Source organism: Cannabis sativa, chromosome 1 (genome assembly GCF_029168945.1).
Source record: "Cannabis sativa cultivar Pink pepper isolate KNU-18-1 chromosome 1, ASM2916894v1, whole genome shotgun sequence".
Lineage (NCBI taxonomy): Eukaryota > Viridiplantae > Streptophyta > Magnoliopsida > Rosales > Cannabaceae > Cannabis > Cannabis sativa.
The window spans coordinates 75392413-75417535 of NC_083601.1; the positions used below are offsets into that span (position 1 = coordinate 75392413).

General features: G+C 34.6%; 1 protein-coding gene across 1 annotated transcript; it reads right to left on the reverse strand.

The window, feature by feature from the left end:
• Positions 1–3003: 3003 nt before the first annotated feature.
• Positions 3004–5462, reverse strand: LOC133029921 (scarecrow-like protein 33). The gene has a single exon (XM_061101909.1). It carries the CDS (start codon positions 5435–5437, stop codon positions 3464–3466), a length of 1974 nt encoding a protein of 657 aa, XP_060957892.1. The 5' UTR covers positions 5438–5462; the 3' UTR covers positions 3004–3463.
• Positions 5463–25123: the final 19661 nt, after the last annotated feature.

The window sequence follows — 25123 nt, forward strand, 5'->3', positions numbered from 1 at the left end:
CCAGCCTGTCACAGAGCGGGATACGTCAATAGTATGGAACCACCAACCAAGTGTCGGCTGATCGGTCGAGCCAGGTCATACTCCGGCTGTGGTCATACTCCGGCTGTACCGACGTGACAGGGTTGGATGGTTCGAAGCCAACATACATAACTAATGTAATCTAACAGGCTTCCTACATGCACGCTAAACATGTAATCTACATATGCATACTGTTATACTAATCTTACCTGGATTCCGAATTCAGGTGTGCCGGTCAACCTGACTGGAACTTTAACTGCGCGGCGGATTACAGGCTCCTAAACCATAAAAATCACAACACTATAAGTGACACGCTAAATCACTTCCCGGGGACTTAAACTAGGAACTAAAAGTTTCCCTATCGATAAAAAGCATGGCAATACCCCCTAAAACATAAAATCGAGGAAAACTAGGGTTTCTAAAAAATTCCCCAACCGGTAGACCGGTTGCCCAACCGGAATTCCGGTTCTGGAAAATTCAGGACCCCCATCCGGAATTCCGGATGCACAACCGGAATTCCGGTTCCTCGCAGGCAGCAACAATCAAAAATTCATATCTCAACCAAATCAACTCCAAATTGATTCAAACCTTCCAGACCTACTCCATATAACCCAAATAACATTTCTAAAGCATCAAATCTACCCAGAATGCATAGAAATGAAAAACACCATTAAAGCTCAAGCTTTGAGTTCTAAACTCAAACTTGAGCAAACCCCTCTAACATGCATTCAAACCTGTTTAAATCTACTTAAATATGCATAACTAAGCTTCTGTAAACAACAGAAAACAACCACCACAAACACAGCAACCAAATTCTTCATTTTACCATAAAAACCAAGCTTTTTACATAAAAATCTAACCAACTAGAACAAGGAATTCAAGCATGCAATTCAATCTAATTACACCTACTTAACTCAGCATTTTAATCAAGAGAACAACAACAATAATTAACAGCAGCAGCATCACCAAAAATTATCATGCATTACACAACTTTTCCATTAAAAATTTCAAGAAAACAAAGAGGAGATACAAGTGATCAAACCTTGACTTGGATTACACAAAGAGGAGATGAAAATCACAAGAATTTGAGCAAAACACCCGGCCCTAGCAGCTCCAAGTCTTGGCCGAAAATAGAGAGAGAATGAGAGCTTTTGAAAATTTTCTTCTTTTCTTTAATTTTTTTCTAAGTGTAGGAAATGAGGCTTTGAAGAGTAAAATGAATTAAAAAGGATTCTTTTCAGCCAAATAATAAACAATTAAACATTTATTTTTCAATTAATACATTCACTAAAAGACAAAAAGTCATTGGGGCAAAAAGACCATTTTGCCCCTCCACACTAAAACCACATAATTAACACTAAAGGGGTATTTTTGGGAAATTCTAAATTCCCGGCCATTCCCGACATTCCCAATGTCTAATAACCAGTCCCAAACTACTAACATACTAACTTGTGATTTCTACTGAGCCAAACGCCGGGTTCCAAAATACCGGGCACCGGAAATGCAAAATATGAAAACTACTGAATGACATAAAAATGCATTTCTGAATTCCATAAATAACAGTATAATAAATTATTTAAATAGCTATAAATAATTTCATAATTAATCATAATTAACTGCTAATTTCCAAATTAAACTAAGCGGGCTTTACACAAGGTGTTCATGACTCCATCATGATTCAATAATAAGATTATTCCCACACCTTTAATCTCACAAGCTTTGTTGTTCCCAAGAAGAACTGTGCCCCCATGACTCTTTGAATAAGTCTTGAATAGTTCTTTGTTTGGTGTCATCTAAAATGAACACCTTGAATCTAGAATCCAATCTCCACTTGAATCTGATCTAGACAGCACAAGTGCATCAAATGACACTAAAAATGCATCAGATGACTCATAGCTATTTGCAACATCAACAAGTCCATGCCTTTTGGACTTGTGATGATTTTCTCTTATTAGTTTATCCTATAAAGCCAAACAATCATCTCTAAAGTGGCCCTCCTTCTTGCAGTGATAATATTGCTTTCTTGTAGTTCCATTAGAGCTTGGCCCTCCTGTGGAGTTTCTAGAATTGGATCTTGAATGGTTACCTTTGTATCCATTTGAGTTTTGATTTCACTTGTATACTATCTTTGGGAATTTTGCCTTAACAATAAGTAATCATTCACCATTGGTCTCTTCTTTCTCATCTCCTTTCTTCTAAATTTCTTTAGAATTAATTGTAGCCTTAACCTTTGTCATGGTAAAAGTTTCTTTCCCATAAAAGATTGTATCAATAAACTGCTCATATATCTTAGGAAGTGAACTCAATTGGATTATAGTCTGTTCTTCATCATCGATTTTCACCCTTATTCAGATCAAGAATAATTATATTATAATAATCTAGATGCTTTGTCAATTCCTTTGGCTGATCCATTCGAAGTGTGTATAACTTCTTCTTGAGATACAACTTGTTTGTGAGAGATTTCTTCATGTAAATTGAAGCCAACTTATTCCAGAGACCCAAGGCCTTATTTTCATCTGAAACTTCCCTCAAAACCTCATCACTATGACTGAGGAAAAAGGCACTATATGCCTTGGCTTTAATCTCAAGTTTCTTCTTCCTTTCTTCAATAAATTCTATGGCTCAACATCAGGTGCGTCATAGATCCCTTGGTGAACTGGAGAATCTTTTATTTTAATTCTCCATAAGCTAAAATTATTTGAACTAGTGAACTTGTCCACTTCAAATCTTGTTGTAGCCATTCAAACTAGGTTCTTGATTGCTTGATTATGGTTCTTGAAAGTTTAAGTTTGATTCTTATTAAAATGTTGAAGATGAATCTTATTGGTTGGCTGTGATTATTAAACTTTAAACCCTGAGCTCTGATACCATTTCTAGTGAAAGATCACTCTCAAAACACTAATATTACAATAGTAGCGATGTTATGAACACACAATTCAAACTAGAACTAATCACAAAATTAAAAACTGAACTTAGATAAAACTAGGCAAGAATAAACTTAGCTCAAGAATAAATGAATCGTGAATTTTTATTGATGAAGTATATTCTGCAGTACACAATCAAATATGTGTAACATTACAACTCAACACAGTAGACGATTACAAAGAAGTGCCTCACAATGAGGGAAATATCTTCAAGAGTGATACTCCCATTACATCCCTCCACACACACACTCATTAAGATCTTGGACTCTCTCTCTCTAAACTTGACTCTGAAATCTAAATTATGAGCCTTGGAGATGTATTGAGAAAGTAGAGTCACTTCTATTTATAGATGTTAGTGTCAAAGCCAACTGTTATAACTAACATCAACTTTCTTTAAATTCATCTGATTAGAGTTAAGATTGAACTACTGACTTGACAGAGGTTAACTGAATATATTCCCAATATATATAAATATTAATTAATTACAATCTTTTTAATATGACGATCTTATAGCTAGCTAGCTAGGTAGATTTCCAACAAGAGAGAGCATATAGAACTCGTCCCTTCCAACCTTGCAGCATCCATTGGTTATCTTCATCGACCAAAAATTCCTTTTGGTAATATGTCTCCTTCATCATTTTCTTCACTTTCTTCATAATCTCTTGGCTCAGCGGAAGTTGCTTCAACCCAGCTCTTAAGTTCCTTGCGTGCCACTGCTTGTAGGTCTCTGGCCTTTCGATCCTTTTTGAGCCTTCACAAGCAATCACATTTAAGATCTCTTTACCAAAACCCTCTTGCTCGTACACCTTCCTGTCCTGCTCATATTCAGGAGGTGAATTGGCCTCCAACATATCAAATACAGATGAGAAATAGTAGAGTGCCTCTCTGAATCCTGTAGTGAAAAATGGAGCATTGTAAGCCCCATTAACAATCCCATGAATGAAAATATCTGGACGAATACTCTTCACCAATTTTAGAACATCATCTCTTGAGCTGTGCAACCCTGCGGTAGTGTCATCAAGCAAGTATTTGAATGAATACAGAGAGTTTACAACAATAATTTCATTCTTGTTAATGTTGAGATCTTCACATGTTATGTTCTCCCATACTTGTGATATTATTGGTTTGTACTCGAAAGGGACATTGAATCTTTTACAGTAGTTTCCCAAATAATCTCCTGTTTCTTCAAGCCTTGCAGCTGGTTTAAACCCAGGTAGAGGGAGATCTATACCAGTGATTCGAAGCAAAGGAGGGCCTCCGGGCCTCATTGAGAGGCGCTGGATAAGGCTAGGCCATTGAAAACCATTTAAAATGCCAAAGTGAATGATGTGAAGAGTGTTTGATTTCTCAGCTAACTCTAAGATTGTATGGTTAATGAAAAAGTTAGATAACTTGATGAGAGGACAAGCTGAAAGAAACAGTCTCCAAGATTTCAAGGAGGTGAGAATTGACATTCTTTTAGTAGAGAGTGCTGTGTATAACTCATTCCCAATACCATTCAATCGTGCCTCAAGTGCATTACCAAAGTAGTGAGTTAGTCTCTGAGATCCATTACCTGAAATAGATGTGTTTCTCCTAATTTGAAGTAGTAATTCTGCGGCTGTGTCTCGATCATTGACTGCTACAGCTTCTGCACAATGAGTGAGAAGAGTTCTCAAATCAAGCAAATCTTCATCACATCCTGCAACACATTTCCTCTTCCTGGTTTTTGCAATATAATTACTAGCATTAGACACTTTTGATGATGACTCGCTCATTTCACATTTTTCGAGTTGATTTTCCCAACCATTGGCCAGTAAAACCATATCAAAAGTTTCTGCATATAGCTCAGAATCATGATCAGTAGAATTCCCTGCCAATAATCTCTTGTCCTTCATTCTAGCCAAAGTCTCAATCCCAAGTTGGCTTATATTTTTCATTTTCATCAATAATCCACTATTATTCAAGTGATGATCATATTGACAATTTTTACCTTCAAAATCAAACCCCATTTTATGAGCAAGGTGGGAAGTAGTTGATGAAATGAGCTGAAAATTGTTGTAGCTGATCATCATATTGTTATTGGAACTATATGGTTCGTGAATAGTACTACTGAAATCATCATTAAGCAAAAAGGGTTTGTCCACATTCTTATTAGCAGCAGTACTAAAAACATTAAAGCAATGATCACAGCTATTGCAATTGCAAGAACGAGTAGTAGTAGTGTTATGTACTGTGTCTAAGTTAATCATGTGCTGTGATCTTGATGAATAATTACTACGTGAAGCATTAATTAACCGTTGTTGTTCTGCTGAGCTATGTTTTTTCTCCGCAAGTGCATCAGAAAAGGACCTTTGAGCAGCTTCAACAGTAGCATCTGAGAAAAAATAGGTTCCTTCTTCCATGTCTTCCTCCAACAGAATCTTGCTTATGCAATTTAAAGGATGTTCTTCTTGATGATCAGGATGCCAAGTACCCATGATCTCTGCAAAGGTAAACCTATATAGAGAAACCATGAAATAAAACAATGGTGTTATTATATATATGAAAAGTAATTAACTTTAGTATTATTTGGATAAAAGTAATTAGGCTATATATTAAACTAAGTTTTTTTTTTGTACAATTTATAAATGATTGAAATATACATCATCAGTGTAAAAATGCTAGAGTATATATTGTGTCAAGAATAAACAAAACTTTAATTTTGCGTAAAGAAAAAAGAGAAGTGAAATTAATAATAATGCTGAAAACTAAACTTGGAAAGACATTAAATTAATTCAGCAGTAGTAATTATAATAAGATTAAAATGGCCTTACCTGTTAGAAAACTTAGTAGTTTTTAATTGAGGGAGGTGTGAGATCGAGTGAGGTTATTGTTAGAAGCAACAAAGGCTTGTGTATTTATAGGAATAAGTTGGCCCACAGAAATTTATTACTTCTGCCAGTTGTGATTATACAGGCGTACATAACAGTATCTTTTGATCGACCATGTCATTGTCAGCTGTACGTAACAGTAAATATACGCTGTGTATTTGGTTTCACATTTGCCTCACTTGTATATTTAATTAAATTATATATACTTTATAAATATTTTTTATGGTATTAGAAGTCAAACTCACAAAATCGTATAACACAAGTTGTGTTTTTAGCAACATATCTCCTACTATAAGACAAGTAGGTACTACAATAACAATACAATAATCCTTAATTACAGACTAAAGTGGTTCAAAAACCAAATTCAATTTATATATGTATACATCTTGACCTGGTGGACACACTATTATTAGCCATATATCAATAATTAACTTAATTGTATTACTAGATCGATCGATCCATATGATTTAATTAAAATCTGAAAATTAAGGGTTTTTATATATTCAGAAACATTCAACAAGCCACGTAGAAATTATGAAAATTATAATGGTATACGTACCTACGTAAATGTAGATGTGGTATATAATACCACACATATATGATTTATGTAGAAGGTTTCATTGAGCTACTCCAAGTTTGTAGATATAAAGAACGGTTATATTATATTAATTTGTTCTGATTAGCATGCATATTTGATATTATATGAATTCATAATTAGAATTAATTAATTAATGTATATCAATTATCATGAATCGATGATCAAGAGTTTTAACCTACATATTCATACATTTATATACATGATACTATTATAATTTATATAATGGTACCGGATACACATGGGCACACACAAAAATTTGGCTCTCAAGAAAAATGACAATTAATGGAGACTCATCACAATCACAATTTGGTTGTTTTCCGTTTCCTTTTCTATAAAACCAGTTATTAAATTAGTACTCTATCAAAAATTGTATAAAGGAAACAATGACCTATAATTGGGCTAGCTTGAGAGAAAAGAAATAAAACAATTACTTATAATTAAAAGCTTCATGTGAGGAATTAGCAGCAGCATTGAATCAATTGGAGTTAATTATTGTCTTTGAATAAGGCGGCGCCGGCTTTAACCTTTCTGATATATAAAAATAAAATCCCTGTTACAAACAGAGAAGAAGAAAAAAATTGTCAGTTCAAGTGGCAGAGGCGGCGACCCTCCTTTTTATTTTTTTAAGTTGATTTTCTTTCGTCGTGAATCGGTGGTGACGTATAGTTAAGTCAAAAGCCCTGTGTTAAAGTAATTGACCACAGCAAATAAAATTGCTATTAAGCCCCTAATCCTATTGTTATAATATTGGAATCTTTCCTTCCCTTGATTTGTTCACAAACAAACCAAACTCAGTTTGACTATAACCAATTAAGAATTTTGTGTACTAACAAATCTACTAACTATCCATAATTAATAATCATGTTTGCATGTACCAATTTTAAAAAAGTGTCCACATATATACTCTTAATGGTTATTAATTTTGAGTTTTTATGATGAATTTTTTTATTTAATTAGATAATTTTCTTATTTTTACATTATATAGGTTGGGATGGGTTCATCAGCCTAAAGAAAATAGTAAAAAAAAAAGTTTTCAGCAAAAAAGTGATAAAAAAATTGAATTTAACTTAAATATTTTTTTTATATAAATATATTTTTGATATAATGTAAAAAGATGTATTTTTTTAATATTTTCTTTAATTAAGTAGCTAAATTAAGCCTAGAATAAATTCAAATACTTTATTATATGCGGACCAAAATCTAATGGTTTAATATTTTTAAAATTAATATTTATAGTTAAATTTATTTATATCCCATTAATGGGTAATACCCATTAAGAAGTATTGCATATATATATATCAAGGATATGTCTACAATAGGAACATTAGCTTTGTTAGGAATATTTTTATAAGCATACATATTTGTTAGAATTTGGGATGAGATGAATGAACTTTTATCTCAAAATCAATTGACAATGAGAGGAGTAGCATTTTCATCTTATATATTACAATTTATTTTCACGTATATTAACAATGTAAGACCATATTTAATTGTATATATATAAACTGTAGAATATTGTTGCGATATTTAGCACACGCAAGTGTACGTATCGTTTAAACTGGTAGACTCACGAGGAGTGAGGTCGATCCCACAGGGCCCACAGGGAGTACGTTAAAACTAAACTTTTACTTCTATTTGATTAAATAAAAGATAGGAAGAAAAAAAATAATGAAGTATAAGAAAAATAGTTGGAAGCAACGATTCGAGAAAATTAATAGTTAATAAACTAGGGTGTCGATTTCAATTGTTTTTATTGAATATGGTCTAATATGATTATTTTCCTAATATTAATTCCTATGCAATCGCAAGTTTACTAAGGTAATTTATAGTCTTCTCAGATATATAAACCTCAATTACATGTAAACTTTCTACTCTCGTGATAAATTTAACATGCAACAGGCATTAAACACAGAAACCCTATAAGTTATCTAAACCATATAGGTACTCTCGTCCTATATCGAAATTCAGTTCTATTCTACTATAGCATATTTGACACTCACTTCTCAGATCTCGCATCAAAATCATAGACAGATAATTGGTGATCAGGCAGTTAAAAGTAATTAAGCACAAATAAAATAGAATACATAGAAATTAAGGGGAAAATAAATCATATTAAAACCATAAACAATATCAAACAATATCCATCTAACCCTAATAAAGTGTTTAGTTACTCATGTTTATTGAAACACAAATACACATATTAACTAATAGAAAAGAGATGAAAAATAGAGAAGAGATGAAAAGAAGAATGCTGAAAACTCTGAGCAGTATGTCTCCACTATTGCAGTTGATCTCTCTACTCTGTATCTGAACTCTCACTTTTTTCTCTCTGAAATTGCTTGATGAAATCAACTCTCTTCTGCTCTTTATATAGGCATTCAGGGCCTAAAAAGATGGAAAAACGCACATGTTAAATGCCCATTCGAACTAGGAAACCCCCAACACCCACGTGAGATAAAAATACGATTTTTGTGCTATTTAGGGAGGCGGGCCGCGGCATGCTAAAGCCATGCCGCGGCCCGTGTTGGAAAGCGATTTTTCTGCTGCGTCGACTGATAGTATTTTGGCCATAACTCTCTCAATATTGCTCGGAATTGGAGGATTCAAGATGTTCCGGAAAGATAAAAGAGAGATCTAGAACTTTTATGTTTTGAATTTTTCCAAAATCCAATCAGAAGATTGTCGAATTCAGTCTTGACGTTTCAGCTTTATTTTCTTGCAGAGTTTTCTCTATTTTAAATATCATGATATTTTTATCTTTTTTCCATCTTTTTCTCTGATATTTTTCTAATCTTCTTCTATTTTAAATCTGCAAAAATAAAAGATAACAAGCGTAAAAATGCTCCAAACACAATTAAAACTCAATTAAAAATATACTAAACTTAATCTAAAATTAATACTAAAAATAACCTAACAAATTCCCCCAAACTGAGCTTTTACTCGTCCTCGCGTAAAACACTAAACAAACATTAAACAAGTCAATCTCCAAAACATGAGTAATTTTCAAGTAGCTTCAATAATATGATTATGAAAAAAATTCACTTATGCATATAATCCAGAATTTCAGTTCAATTACACCATTGACAGATTTCAATTTATTTTCATTTAGCTCGTGAAACCATAGAATGCAATTAACTAACAATTAAACCACTTTATGCATGCCAATTACAATCATCAATCCACTAACCCAAAATTCCATATGCTTGCAATACTTACTATTCTCCACTAATATAGATCAATGCACAACTAAGAATCAGAAGGTCTTTCTAGGCTTGTAATGTTAGACTTAGGGTAAAGGTAGTTCAAATGGTCATTTAGGCTTGTCTATACCATAAGCTTCTCCAATCATGCCAATCCCAATACCCCCTTTTCTAATTACATGAGAGATATATTTTTTTTCTTTTTTTCAACAAGATTGCAACAACTTTCTATTTATTTTTTTTTTCTAGATTTGACACTGGTTGTCAGATTTTCTTTTTTATCTTTTTTTTTTTTTTTTTTTTTTTTTCAAGTTGTTGCCAATCATCATTTTTTTTCACATTTTTTTTTTCACACACATACAACAAACTTCCCATCTGAATTCCCCCAAACTAAAGATCTACTTATGGTATGGTTAGGGTTAAGTTTTGGATATTCATGGGTTTATCTTTTTAGGCTCAATATGTGTAGAACAAAGAATAGGTTGAGGCTCAAAAAAGGGTAACTAGGAGTAAATTACATCGATGGCTTGAATGGCACAATCGATCCAAAAAAAAATGCCTAAATCACTTTCCTAGTCATGCATAATTTATTATTTCGCCTCAAATAGCAAGCAAGCAAGTTCTAGAATTTATTTCAAACAACTTTCCACATTCCACAATCAGCATACATAAAATAATTCAATTACTAGCAAATTACCTAATATGATTCCATGTTCTTTTAAGTATAAAATTGAAATTAGTCAAGAATGTAATATCGCCAAGCACACGGATTTTTCGAAAATAAGTGAACTTTTCAAATCATGCTATCTACCTACTTTTAAATTGACTCATATTAAGCAAATTGACTCAAAACAATAAAAAACTAAAAATTAAAAATTAAAAGACATAAAACTTAAAAACTCAAAATAAAAATTAAGTCACTCCTCCCCCCAAACTAAAGTGACACATTCTCCCCAATGTGACATTAAAGGAAAAGGAAAGGAAACTTACCTGGGTGCCACATCAATAAGCGGTTGACGCCCGTAATAAGCGTCATGCAAGACAACTTGAAAATTGTTATTGTACTTGCCTTCAAGCTTGGCAAGCGATGAGTTTGAACAAAAGTCAGCACCAACAACATAAGACTTTGGATGATGAGCTTGGGGAGAAGCCTTTTGTAGCTTGCAGAGGATATAATATGGTGTTGATGAAATATATGGATTCATTGGTGGTTTATTAGTCAATATCATTGATGAAGTCGAATCAATGATGTCATGTTCTTCCTTATCCTCCAATGTCACAGTATCTACACTTTCATCTAACAACCCTTCTTCTTGTTGCTCACTCTCCACTTGGCTATCCATACCCTTGCTTGTGATTTCATATTCAATGAGTTCTTCTTCACAAGGATCTTGATCTTCAATTGTAGGCTCATTGTCTTCCTTGTATTCAACTAATGACCCTTCTTCATTGTAGCAATAACTCTCGTAACTTTCATTATTGGAGTTATTACATTCTGAATCATGAGCCACTAAATTATCACATAAGGATCTCACCATGTCTGTTAAGCGATTAATCTCTCCTGGAAGTGATGGTAGAAGTGCTAGTAGTTGTTCCTCTTTTTCAGATTGTTGAGATGAATTTGGGCAATAAGGTGGGTATTGGTGACTCCAACCCTGAAGTGATGGATCCCAATGCCAGTCATAATCAAAATCTGCCATATTATTCAATAGATCGATTACGTCATAGCCTCTCATTAATAGAGGCGCTCCAGTTGCCTCTGCTCCATAATCAACCCAACTTCTTGTTTCATCGTTAAGTCCGTTATAAAATAGCCACGTAAAACACCCACTTGAGAAAGTGGGATAACATCTCTCTCCATACTCTTTAAATCTCCTCCAAGCAGAATAGAATGACTCATTGTGTTGTTGGGCAAAATCCTCAAGATATAGCATCTGGATTTGTCTTGCAGGTCAAACTCATAAGTAAAACATTAGTAAATTTAAAAAAAAATAAAACTAAATTAGTACTAAAAAGATAAAAATTTGAAACAACAAAATTAATACTAAAACTAAAAAGAAAAACCAAATTAGAAAAAAATTTAATTTTTAATAATATTAACTATCACTCCCCGGCAACGGCGCCAAAAACTTGTTGCGATATTTAGCACACGCAAGTGTACGTATCGTTTAAAGTAGTAGACTCACGAGGAGTGAGGTTGATCCCACAGGGAGTGTAGTTAAGTACGTTAAAACTAAACTTTTACTTCTATTTGATTAAATAAAAGATAGGAAGAAAAAAAATAATGAAGTATAAGAAAAATAGTTGGAAGCAACGATTCGAGAAAATTAATAGTTAATAAACTAGGGTGTCGATTTCAATTGTTTTTATTGAATATGGTCTAATATGATTATTTTCCTAATATTAATTCCTATGCAATAGCAGGTTTACTAAGGTAATTTATAGTCTTCTCAGATATATAAACCTCAATTACATGTAAACTTTCTACTCTCGTGATAAATTTAACATGCAACAGGCATTAAACACAGAAACCCTATAAGCTATCTAAACCATATAGGTACTCTCGTCCTATATCATAATTCAGTTCTATTCTACTATAGCATATTTGACACTCACTTCTCAGATCTCGCATCAAAATCATAGACAGATAATTGGGGATCAGGCAGTTAAAAGTAATTAAGCACAAATAAAATAGAATACATAGAAATTAAGGGGAAAATAAATCATATTAAAACCATAAACAATATCAAACAATATCCATCTAACCCTAATAAAGTGTTTAGTTACTCATGTTTATTGAAACACAAATACACATATTAACTAATAGAAAAGAGATGAAAAATAGAGAAGAGAAGAAAAGAAGAATGCTGAAAACTCTGAGCAGTATGCCTCCACTATTGCAGTTGATCTCTCTACTCTGTATATGAACTCTCACTTTTTTCTCTCTGAAATTGCTTGATGAAATCAACTCTCTTCTGCTCTTTATATAGGCATTCAGGGCCTAAAAAGATGGAAAAACGCACATGTTAAATGCCAATTCGAACTAGGAAACCCCCAACACCCACGTGAGATAAAAATACGATTTTTGTGCTGTTTAGGGAGGCGGGCCGCGGCATGCTAAAGCCATGCCGCGGCCCGTGTTGGAAGCGATTTTTCTGCTGCGTTGACTGATAGTATTTTGACCATAACTCTCTCAATATTGCTTGGAATTGGACGATTCAAGATGTTCCGGAAAGATAAAAGAGAGATCTATAACTTTTATATTTTGACTTTTTCCAAAATCCAATCAGAAGATAGTCGAATTCAGGCTTGAAGTTTCAGCTTTATTTTCTTACACAGTTTTCTCTATTTTAAATATCATGATATTTTTATCTTTTTCCCATCTTTTTCTCTGATATTTTTCTAATCTTCTTCTATTTTAAATCTGCAAAAATAAAAGATAACAAGCGTAAAAATGCTCCAAACACGATTAAAACTCAATTAAAAATATACTAAACTTAATCTAAAATTAATACTAAAAATAACCTAACAAATATATATGTGCATCTAAACCAAAATTTTAAAATTATTAATAAATACCTCATATTGTATAACTATGAATATTTAACCAAAATATGAATTGAAAAGTTTTAATAAAAAGATCACACCCACTTAATCCAAAAGCCCAAAAGACCCAATATATGAGTAAAAACTTAGAATCACATCACATATGAATACATATGTCAAATATAAAGTATAGATGCATAAAGAGGAGGCATAAATTTTAATTTTGATAGTGGCTTTATGCTAGATAAGATGAGCTCAGTGACATATATTATATAATATATTATTAGTCGATCCAAAGAAAACATCATGTCACTAAAAAAAAATGGGAGTGAAACCTTATTAGACATAAAGCATCAATAAGATTCAAACAACACTATCTCATCACTTCATAAAATTAATTCCAAATTGAAAAAATAAATAACAGATCCCATCGCATGCATATAACTAGATCTCTTTCCCAAAAAAATTTGAATGGTTAATAGATTCATATCAATTCACTATAATAATTTTGATAGATAAATACCAAATAAATAATCACAAAATTATAACCCCAAATCATAAATAGAAGAGCAAAACCTAATTTTTTAGATTTTTAGAAATCCTTAAAGAATCAATTAAAGTTAGCTCTTGATACCACTTATTAGAGATCTTTATCACTCTAAAATATGCATTAACAATATTCAATTTTATAAATAAACATATTACATATAATTATAAGTTGATAACCATAGATCTAAATAATACATTTGTTGATTCAAAGAAAAGAAGTCAAATAGCAGAAGCATACCTTAATTTATAGATACTGATGATCTTAATCCATCTTGTAGAGATAATCTTTGTGGTGATTTTGGGTAATGATCTTCCAAGGAAACGAGACTTAGGGTTTTCTAATTTTCTCTCTTGATGGGAGAAGATGAGAATAGAAATTAGCTCTTGTTTCTTGGGAATCACTACCAATTTAAATATTAAGTATTTTAATTTAGCCCCTAAATAAATTAGAAATATCGCTTAGGGTATCTACACATTTAGCTCATGACATTTTAATATCCAATGACCCACAATTACTAAAATAATCACTTTATTTTAGGCCAAACTTCAAATAGCAATACACACTAATATATATATGAGCCGAGGATTTTAATCCAACACTATATTCTTCCTCACCTCTTTTAGTCTTCCTCTTCTATAAAATTTTTGAGCTCATTCGAAAACTGAGGTTTATGCAAAGTTTTTGAATTTATGGCGAGTCATTGTTGGAGGATATAGAACAAAGGTTTTAATATGCCATAATGTTTTGTAGAGAACATATTTTTTATCTCAAGCACCTTGTTGATTATTGATGTTAAACTATTTTTATATATTCACGTTACGAGAATTATTTAATAAAAAAAAACTTACAGTCAAATTACAAAGTGCTATTTAAAAGCTTTCTTATATATCAAAATATAAACAAAAATAAATAAAGTATCTTAGAATAAATTTGTGAAAATAAAAAATACTTAATCTCATCCTAAACTTTCAAGCACCAGCCAGTCCTGACATCATTTTTTGAGAAATAAATAAATAATTCCTTTATAGCTCCTGGATTATTCATTTATTTTTTTCATTTTATATTTTGAAAAAAATATTAGATATTATTTTAATAATAATGGTGTCAATTTTTTTTTAGTACTTTTAGATACTGTTGCACAAAATTTTTAATTGGGTGTCAGAAAAGAAAAAACAATTAGATGCACATAAATGTACATTAATTAATGTACGTAAACTCAAAAGTCATGTATATCAAAGGCTTAGAAAATATTTTTATACTATAAAAATAAAATAGGTGTACCAACTATAGAATTATTCTATGAGTAATTTGCGGCATAACCTCCTTAAGTGGTCAGATTTTTGTAACTAATACCTAATTCTAAAATTTTGGTGGTAAAACCCCCTAAACTCGTGTTCTATTAGCAGTTTAATATTTTCATCCATTTTTAGCTGTTAACTGCCATGGTGGAATGTCTACGTGGACACAGTGTATACGTGGCATAATTTTATTAGTCCACGTAAATAAATATTTAAAAAAATAAAATTTTCAAAACTATTTACAAAAATAAAATAAAAATTAAATATTACAAAAATTGTTTTAAAATTAAAAACAAATAAAATAAAATAAGTTATTTTTTTTCTTTTTCTTTCTCTTCTTCTATTCTTCTTCTTCGATCTCTCGTTCATCCACCGTCATCACCAAAACTATCATCTGCTTCATCATCCACAACCGACCACCATCATCACTACAACTTCCCATCTCCATTACCATCCACGATCGACCAGCAGCCACATTCTATTCCTTTTATCCAAATCAACACCAAAATAAAATTAAAAAACAATTCCATTTTCATATCTAACCTAAAAAGACTCAAATCAAATAAATAAAACTATAATCCATCATCTACCTTTCTCTCCCCCCAGCCACCAATCAAGCCTAAAGCTAGCTTAAGTATCATCAAATCATCCCCTGAACACAAAATGAAACATCTTTTAAACCTACAAAGCCCTAACTCGGATTCATGCATAAAAACCCAACTCCAAACATAAAAAAATTCAAGGAGAAGAGGATAGAAGCTTACCTTGAGTTGAATCCCTAAAATTCGAAGAAAAATTCTGCCTAAACACTCAACAATTAGAGTTAAGAACCCTAACTTCTGCTGGGTTTCTAAAGGGGTCGAGCGAGAGAGAGAGAGAGAGAGAGAGAGAGAGAGAGAGAGACTTGGAAGGCCACCACTATACCGTCTCTTCTGTCGAAGCCTTCCAAGACCGACAAAGCCCCCAACTTGCAAGTTAGGCCTCTCTCTCTCTCTCTCTCGCTCTCGTTTTTCTTTCTTTCTCTCTCTGCATTTAGCTCAGCTTGAGAAGGAGGGATAAAGGGAACCCAGCCCAGATCCGCCTGACCCCAGTCTAGATCTGACCAGACTCAACCCAGCCCTCGTTTTCGATTTTCAACGATGAATTTTAGGATTTAGAGGATGTGGGTTCGGATAAAGAAGCGTTGCAGAGGAAGAAGGAAGAAGGGGAAGAAGAACCACAGGTTTTAGGAGAAGAAGAAGAAGAAGAACCAGAGAGAAGGTGAAAGAAATCTGTTTTAGGTTTAGGTTAAGGTTTTTTTTAGCAGTGAAATAGATAGAAGGAGGAGGAGGAGGAGGAGGGCTAGGGAATTACAATTTTTTTTTAATTTTTAAAGAAAAAGATTTTTTTTTTTTTTTTTGATCAAGAAGAAGAAAACTTCATTAATCTACTCAACAAATACAAGCAAATTCACTTCTACAAGAGAAGCAACCACCTCCACTTCACCTAATTACAAATCAATCTATGAATCAAGTCTTTCTCCTTCCTAGAGCATTTTCTATCTTTAATCAATAAAAGTCTATACTTCACTTCACTTTTAATTTTATTTACAATGCAATTTACAGAATTAGAAAAAGAAGAGACTAAACAAGTGTTTCGATTCCACCACAGATGGTAGATCACAGCCGCAATCAAGAGGACCAAAATTCTGTCCACCACAGTCGGCTTAGGGCAGCCCAACCAAACTCTCCAACTATCATAGTCCTCAGACCAACCAACCATGCCCAGCCATTGAAAAATCCTGTACAAAACCAGCAAAGAAAGTCTGCACTTGAAGAACAAGTGGTTATGACTCTCAAGATCAATATCACAAACCACACAATTCAGATTAGACATAGGAATGTTCAACTTGCTAAGATGATCCCTTGTTAACAACTTGTCTTGGGTTGCTTGCCAAAGTTGGAAGGTGTGTTTAGGCATGCTCAAACCATGCCAAATAGCCCCCGCTGCAGGAAATAACGTCTGATTCAGCAAGCTGCAATAAAATCTGCTGGTTTTGAACTTATCTCCACCCGCTGCCACAACCTCATCTTTGTTGAAGGTTGTTCGTAACCTGCAGAGTTTTCTCCAATACCAACTAGTATCCATGCTCATTCTATAGGACCAGAAATCACTCCCCTTAAGATAAATTGAGTTAATCCACTTTACCCACAATAAATCTTTTTTGCTCATCAAATCCCAAATGAATCTAGCTAAGGAAGCTTTATTCCATTTAGAACCATCCTTGAACCCAAGACCACCATAAGCTTTAGGAAGGCACACCTTTTCCCAACTTATCAAGTGAACTCTAGGGCGATTGTCTTTTAAACCCCAAAGGAAACCGCGGCAAAGTTTCTCAATCTCCTTAATCACACTTTGAGGTAACATGAACACTCTCATCCAATAGTTTCTTAATCCTATCAAAGTAGAATGGATTAATTGAATACGGCCAGCATAGGAAAGATGTTTGTTGGCCCACGAATGAAGCTTATTTTTCATCTTTTTCAAGATCGGCCCACAATCCTCAAGTTTCCATTTGGTAGGTCTAAGAGGGATTCCAAGATACTTGAGAGGAAACTCTCCTATAGAAAGATTTATTTTCTGAGCAAGAGGAATTGGATGATCAACTCCACCAAAATAAACCTGAGATTTAGCAAAATTTATAGAAAGTCCCGAAGTCTTGCTAAACTCATCAAGCAGAGTTTGAATGACATTGAGAGAACCCTCATTCCCTTTACAAAAAATTACTAAATCATCCGCAAAACAAAGATTAGTAAGTTTCAGTTTTTTGCATAAGGGATGATACCTGAACTCCTTATCTCTGGCCGCTTTTTGGATGCTTCGAGACAGATATTCCATGACTAGGACAAAAAGGAGGGGGGAAATTGGGTCTCCTTGCCTTAGCCCTTGTTCGCCTTTGAAAGAACCCTGAATTCTTCCATTCAAAAGTAACGAATACGACGTATTTCTCACACAGTTCATTATCCACTTAACAAACTTTTCAGGAAAGCAATAGGCCACCAAAAGTTTCTCAAGAAAATCCCAATTGACCGTGTCATAAGCTTTACTTATGTCAATTTTTATAGTGCATCTTGGGGAGCAATTCTTCCTTCTATAATTCTTCAAGATGTCTTGGAGAATAAGGATATTGTACGCAATGGAGCGCCCTTTAACAAACGCTCCCTGATTCTGACTCACTAAAGTAGGCAGAACATTGGCAAGCCGAGTACAAATCAGTTTAGAAACACATTTGTACAATGTTGTGCAACAAGCTATAGGCCGATAGTCAATTGCTTTAGAAGGGCTCTCAGTCTTAGGAATAAGAGAGAGAGTTGTGCTATGAAGCTCAGCCGGGAACTGGTTGGTTTCAAAGAAATGAGCAATAGCAGCATGTATATCTTTCCCCATCTCAGGCCAAACCGACCGAAAAAACCCTGAACCATAACCATCAGGCCCAGGAGACTTAGTGATAGGAATGCTAAACATTGCAGCTCTGACTTCTTTGAGAGAAAAAGGCTTTAGAAGATGAACCTGTTGGTCAAGGTTAAGTTTAGGCCCCATCACAATGCAATCAGGTTGGATCTCCATACTAGTAGGCTTGGCTTTCCCCATTATGCTTTGGAAGTGACTAAGAAAGTGATGAACAACATCAGGGAAATGATCGTTTAATACCCCTTGCTCAGTCACAAACGAGACAATCCTGTTTTCTTCCTTCCTTTTTTTCAAGAAAGCTTGAAAATAAGCAGTATTGCTATCCCCTTTCTGAACCCAATTGACTTTGCTTCTTTGGTACAAGAAGCTTTGATACATTTTTTCCTGTGTGTGAAACTGCTTAGCCGCCTCAATCTCCAAACTAAGAAGATTATTGTCATTAGGACTAGCTTGGCATTGATATTGAGCCTCAATGTAAGCATCTTTGGCCTTCTCATACGCCTCACCAATGTGCCCTATTGCATTCCTGTTGAAGGCCTTCAGTTTGTGCTTAAGACGCATCGTTCTGAGATAAATCCCCTTCAAACCACTACACCTCAAAGGCTTCCCCCAACTATCCATAACTGTCTTTTTATAATCTGGGTGATCGGTCCAGAAATTAAAAAAACCGAAATGGCTTACTACCAATAAGCTCAGTGGCATTCGAATGAATCACACAAAGGCAATGATCTGAGCAAGTTTCCCAAGAGAAGTGAGCTGATGTGTTCGGGAAATCATCAACCCAATCCTCATTATGGAAAACATGATCTATTCGGGAGAAGATCCTACTATTCTGTTTATTAGTCCAAGTGAAATTCGATCCAGTCCGTTTCATCGGCCCTACAGAAGAGTTAACCACCCAATCATTAGAATCCTCAAGCTCTGAAGCACTGACCGCATTCCCCCCTTGTCTATCATCATGGTTGAACACAACATTGAAATCTCCAAGAATAATCCAAGCTTTAGTTACATTGATCTTTGAAAGAGCAGACCAAAGATCTTTCCTTCCTTCTACAGTATTAGCTCCATAAACAAAGGAAGCAAAAAAATCCTTTTTCTGCCCTATCATTTTGATGAGACAATGAACATGTTGCTTAGAGTCTTCTATAACTTCTACATTCACAAACTTCTTTCTCCAAAGCAAAAGAATCCTTCCTTCCATTTTATTACTAGAATAAAAATCCCAATGAGCAAAGCAATTCACCATCATTGCTTGAAGCCTCTCCCCTTTAACCTTAGTTTCAACCAAAGCCCCAACTCCTATTTTATTTCTTCTCAACACTTCCGCAACTTTCTCTTGTTTCTCTTTTTTATTCATACCCCTAACATTCCAACTACTTATATTACAAAAATCCATCAAACACTAACTGTCAAGACTTACTCCCCCTATTTCTTTAATTTGTTCCCCCATTAGGATCGCAAAAGAATTCCTAAGAACCTTCTCGTTAGAGTCCAAGACTTTTCTTGTTGAGCCCGAGCCCTTGGTATTTCTGCTTTTGGTAGCTTTCCAACCCCCAACAATTTCCTTCTCTGTACGGTCTGCCGCCCCTTTAAGATGTCCTTCAGATAAACCTTTGTTGCTTTGATCTTCATTACAGACTTCCTGAACAATGGCTGCTGCCAAATTTTCTTCAGCAGCAGGTTTAACTACTGTTAAAGCTTCAGTAGTCGCACCTTCTGCTTGTTGCTGAGAAACATTCTCTTTGAGAGCTTCTTTTGGCTTTTCTACCTTCTTACATTCAGCCATTATGTGCCCAAAACCACCACAATGTTTGCACTTCACCGGCAACCATTCATACTCTATTTCCTACTCAACCAACTGCCCATATTCATTAACAAACCAAAAAGTTCGATCAGGATTATCAGTAATTTCCATTTCCACAAGGACTCGAGCGAATTGAACTCGGGTTCGATCCTTAGTGTGTTTATCAATCATTATCGGATTCCCCACAGTACTTACAAGAGCACTCAATGTTTTCTTTCCCCAATATTGGAGCCCAAGATTAGGCAGCCTAATCCAAAGTGGAACCGATTTCACCATCCTAACCATATTCAAATCCGCCGACCACGGTCGAACAATGACCGGTTTCCTATCAAATTGAATCATTCCATTCTCAAGAACCTCATCTCGTGTTGCTTCATCATTAAATTTCACCATTGTAAGCCCCTTTGTCATTCTAGCAACTTGGACTATGCCTAAATGCCCCCATATTCTTCGAATAAAACCCTCAAATACCATAGCTGGAACATTAGCACCTAGCACCATACATATAACAGAAGATTTCCAACTTTCCTCTTCCAATTTCACCTCCTCCAAGTCTATGTGGGCTATTTTTCTACCTTCCCTAATCACTGGTTCAGTATATGAGAGTTTAGCATCAGAGAACAAAGCCTTACCTCCGGTGAACTGCTGCCAGTGGTGTTGCGAGGCTGACTGCAAGTTTTCGACCTCCTCTGCCCAGCTTCTCCTTGCAGACTGAAGAGATGCAAGCTCTTCCCTACTGTTCAGATCTGGAACCGGTTGAACCCCACCCTGTTGCTTCTGCACTGCGATCGTACCGGCGTCACTCCCCCTCTCCTGGTCGACACACTGTTCCGACCCTGCTGCTTCAGTCGGCGCCTTCAATCCCGGCCTTCGACCTAGTTTTTTCCGTTTCGCCATGGAACGAGAGAAAACCGTGGTCAGGAGGCGTTCTAACTTGGATTTTTTATTTTTCAAATAATTAATTTTTTATATTTTTAAATATTTATTTACATGAACCAATAAAATTGTGCCACGTGTGTACACTATGTCCACGTAGAGATTCCACCATGTCGGTTAACAGCTAAAAATGGATGGAAACTGCTAAGTGAACACAAGTTTAGGGGGTTTTACCACCAAAATTTTAGAATTGGAGGTTTGTTGCAAAACCCTGAGTATTTAAGGAGATTATGCCGGAAATTACTCTTATTCTATAAATATATATATATTAACTAAGAAATTTCAATTAGTTATAAGCGGTTTTCTATTTTAAATGTTTGAAGTTTATGTAATTACTTGCATAGATATATAGAAAATTTGTATGGTAGGCATACTTGTTTTGTCCCTATAAAATGAAGATATTTTCATGATCATAAATATTAATGACTTTTGAAAGTGCAACTTAATTAAGGTGTACCTGAATGTACTAAATTAAATATGTTACTAGTAATTTTTTTTTTAATAATACACAAAATTTTGAACAATGAGAAATGTGACATTTAATAAAAATAAAAAATCTAAGAAATATGAAATAAATATTATTAAATACAATATGAGCTTTAACTTAATTCATTTTAAAAAATCAAAAGTTCTCGTTAAAAAAAGAAAAAAAAAAGTAACTTTACTGCATTTTTTACATTGAAAAAGTAAAAGAAAATTCAATGGTCCTTCTCTTTCATATCAACTAACACCTTTCTACTACTAATTGATATCATCATTTTACTTTGTCTAGAGCAAAGTTCTTATCTTTATTTTCAAAGAAATACTGCAAAAAAGAATAAAAATTCATCTGACGGTTCTGTAGGAAATTTAAGATAGGATTTTACTATCTTGTCCCTACACTAACAAAACAAACAAAGCAATTTCCCAGGGTCAATTTCGACCTTTCCCTGTTTCCCTGACTTTTCAAAGTCAGAAGGTCAATACGACCTCGTTTTGTCTTTGAACAAAACCAAAGAAGGGATCGAGAACCTTCTCATTCAATCCCTCTCTCTCTCTGAAATGCTAGAAACCCTAGCAGAGAGTTTCTCTTTGAGAAACTCGAACCCTAGCCTTTGCAAACCCAGAAATCAAAGCCCAAACACAACACAGATCAGATCTACAATGATCTGATCTATACACAACCACACACACAAACAGAAATAGATTAGGGTTAGAAAACACCAGAAATTTTCCCGAAGTTCACCAATAAATTGGCTACGTCTCCGTTTGAGCTGCTCCTCAAAGATGAGAGCTCGATTCCACTAGATCTTGCTGTTCAGAAGTACATCAGAGGAGATTCCAAGTCACAGGTAATTTCTTCGACTGGTAATCTCTATTTAATACAAGTTTTAAGTGTTTAATCTCTCTCCCTAACAAAATCTAACTCTCTGTTTGTTTTCTTGTGCATGCGAGGTCCTTTTCATCTTCTCCTTCAAGTTCAGAACTCCTGGAGCTTGAAGTAAACACTCAACTATCTATATCTGAGCTTGAGTGCAGGTATATTTATAGATCTAGGGTTCCTGGTTTTATTTCTGCATGTGATTAATTAGTTAGTTACAGAAATTAGTTAGGTGTGGATTTAACCAAATCCATTCTAACTAATTTCTGTTAGGGATGTAGAGGCCGAAGGCCAACTTAGGGCTTTACTTGTATTTACAGTTCTGTCCTTGTGTTTAATTTGTATTGAGTCTTAATATCAGTGTAACTGGAGGTTTACTCCAACAATTTCCACCTAAACCTTCACTGAGCTGATATTATAGTGGTCGAGTCATTTCTGAGGGTCATAGCTCTGTGATCCAAAGGATCACATTATCCTTGATTCAACCCTATTAAGTTTAAACAATGTTTAAACTTAGATAGGGTGATCACTTTAGTTCCCATGTCTGCAGGATTTTCTTCTGTAGGCACCTTGTCAATATCTATGTGTCCCTGTGTCACTTTGTCTCTAATGAAGTGATACTTTATCTCTATGTGTTTGATTCTGTCATGGAACATAGGGTTTCTGCATAGGTGCACACAACTCTGGCTATCAGAGTAAATAACTGGTTTTGAGTCTAGCAATTTTAGCTCTTCTAGGACTCCTTTAACCCATATACTTTCTTTAATAGCCTCTCTAGTTGCAATGTACTCTGATTCAGTTGTGGATAATGCCACAACAGGTTGTAATTGGACTTTCCAACTTACACAATTCCCCCTAGTAGTAGTATGTAGGCTGATGTAGATTTCCTACTATCTCTGTCCCCAGCATAGTCTGCATCACTGAAGCATTCTATTGCTGTGCTTCCTTGTTGTTTCTTGTACTTGAGTCCTAGCTTAGTTGTCCCAATTAGATACCTTAGTAGCCATTTCATAGCAAGCCAGTGTGTCTTACCAGGATTTGTCATGAATCTGCTAAGCACACTAATAGCATAAGCAAGGTCTGGTCTAGTGCTTACCATTAGGTACATAACAGATCCAATAGCATTAGCATAGGGAATTTTACTCATTTCCTCCTTCTCTGCTTTGCTCTCAGGGCATTGCTACTTAGATAGTGTAAACTGTGTAGTTATAGGTTGGCTAGCAATCTTAGATCCCTTCATTGAGAATTTCTCAATTATCTTGTGTATGTAGTCTTCCTGAGTTAGGCTAAGTGTCCCTTCTGCTCTGTTTCTCTTAATAGAGATGCCTAGTATCTTAGTAGCTTCCCCTAGGTCTTTCATTTCAAACTCAGTCTTGAGTAGGCCCTTCATTGTGTTTACTCTTGCCCTTTCCTTACTGATTATAAGCATATCATCTACATATAGAAGTAGATATATGACTTTATTAATATCAGTTCCTTTGTAGTACAAACAGTGGTCATAGTAGCTCCTAGAAAATCCTAGCTTTAGCATAAATCCATCAAACCTTTTATTCCATTGCCTAGGTGACTGTTTTAACCCATACAGTGATTTTACTAGCTTGTAGACATAGTTTTCCTTCCCTTTTTCAGTATAGCCTTTAGGTTGCCTCATATAGATCTCCTCTAATTCACCATGTAGAAAAGCAGTAGTAACATCCATTTGGTCTATTTCTAGGTTGTATTGAGTGGCTAGACTTAGCATTATCCTTATTGTCTTGTATTTTGCAACTGGTGCAAAAATTTCATTAAAATTTATGCCTTCTTTCTGTGTAAATCCCTTGGCCACTAATCTGGCCTTATATCTTATAGGTTCATTCTTAGTTCTGCCTTCTTTCTCCTTGAATAGCCATTTGCAATCAACTATGCTCTTATCTTTAGGTTTAGGCACCACAATCCAGGTTCTATTCTTCTTAAGAGATTCCATCTCTTCATCCATTGCACCTTTCCATTTCTTGGAATTTGGTCCTTTAATGGCCTCTTCATATGATTGAGGTTCATTATTGACCATTTCCAACTCACTCATAAAGGCATATGCAATGTCTTCATCCCATATATTAAAGTTGTACTTAGGATTAGGTCTTGGTACCCTTCTACCTCTGTCCCTGACCAATTGGTAATCCCCCAAGTCTTCTTGAGTCCCTTCATCAATAAGGCCAGTGTTATCATCAGGTTCCACCTGAACCTGGTCCCCAGGTTCCACACGAACTCGATCTCCACAGTTGTTCAGGTGTGTTCACTGGTTGTTCCACCTGAATAGATCCAGTTCTTTCATTTGCAGTGTTACCTGCATTTTCAGTGTCTTTTGTACCTGCAATAGGGTTAGAAGAAATAGGCAAACATGGAAAAATATCTTCCTTGAATATTACATCCCTGCTATTAATGGTTTTAAATCCCCTTTGTTCCCAAAGCCAAAGTCTATATCCTTTAACTCCTTCTGGATATCCCAGAAAAACACATTTCATAGCCCTAGGTTCTAATTTCCCAACACTTTGGTGTGCATATGCTGCACAACCAAATACTCTAAGATTAGATAGGTTAGGAGGTTTAC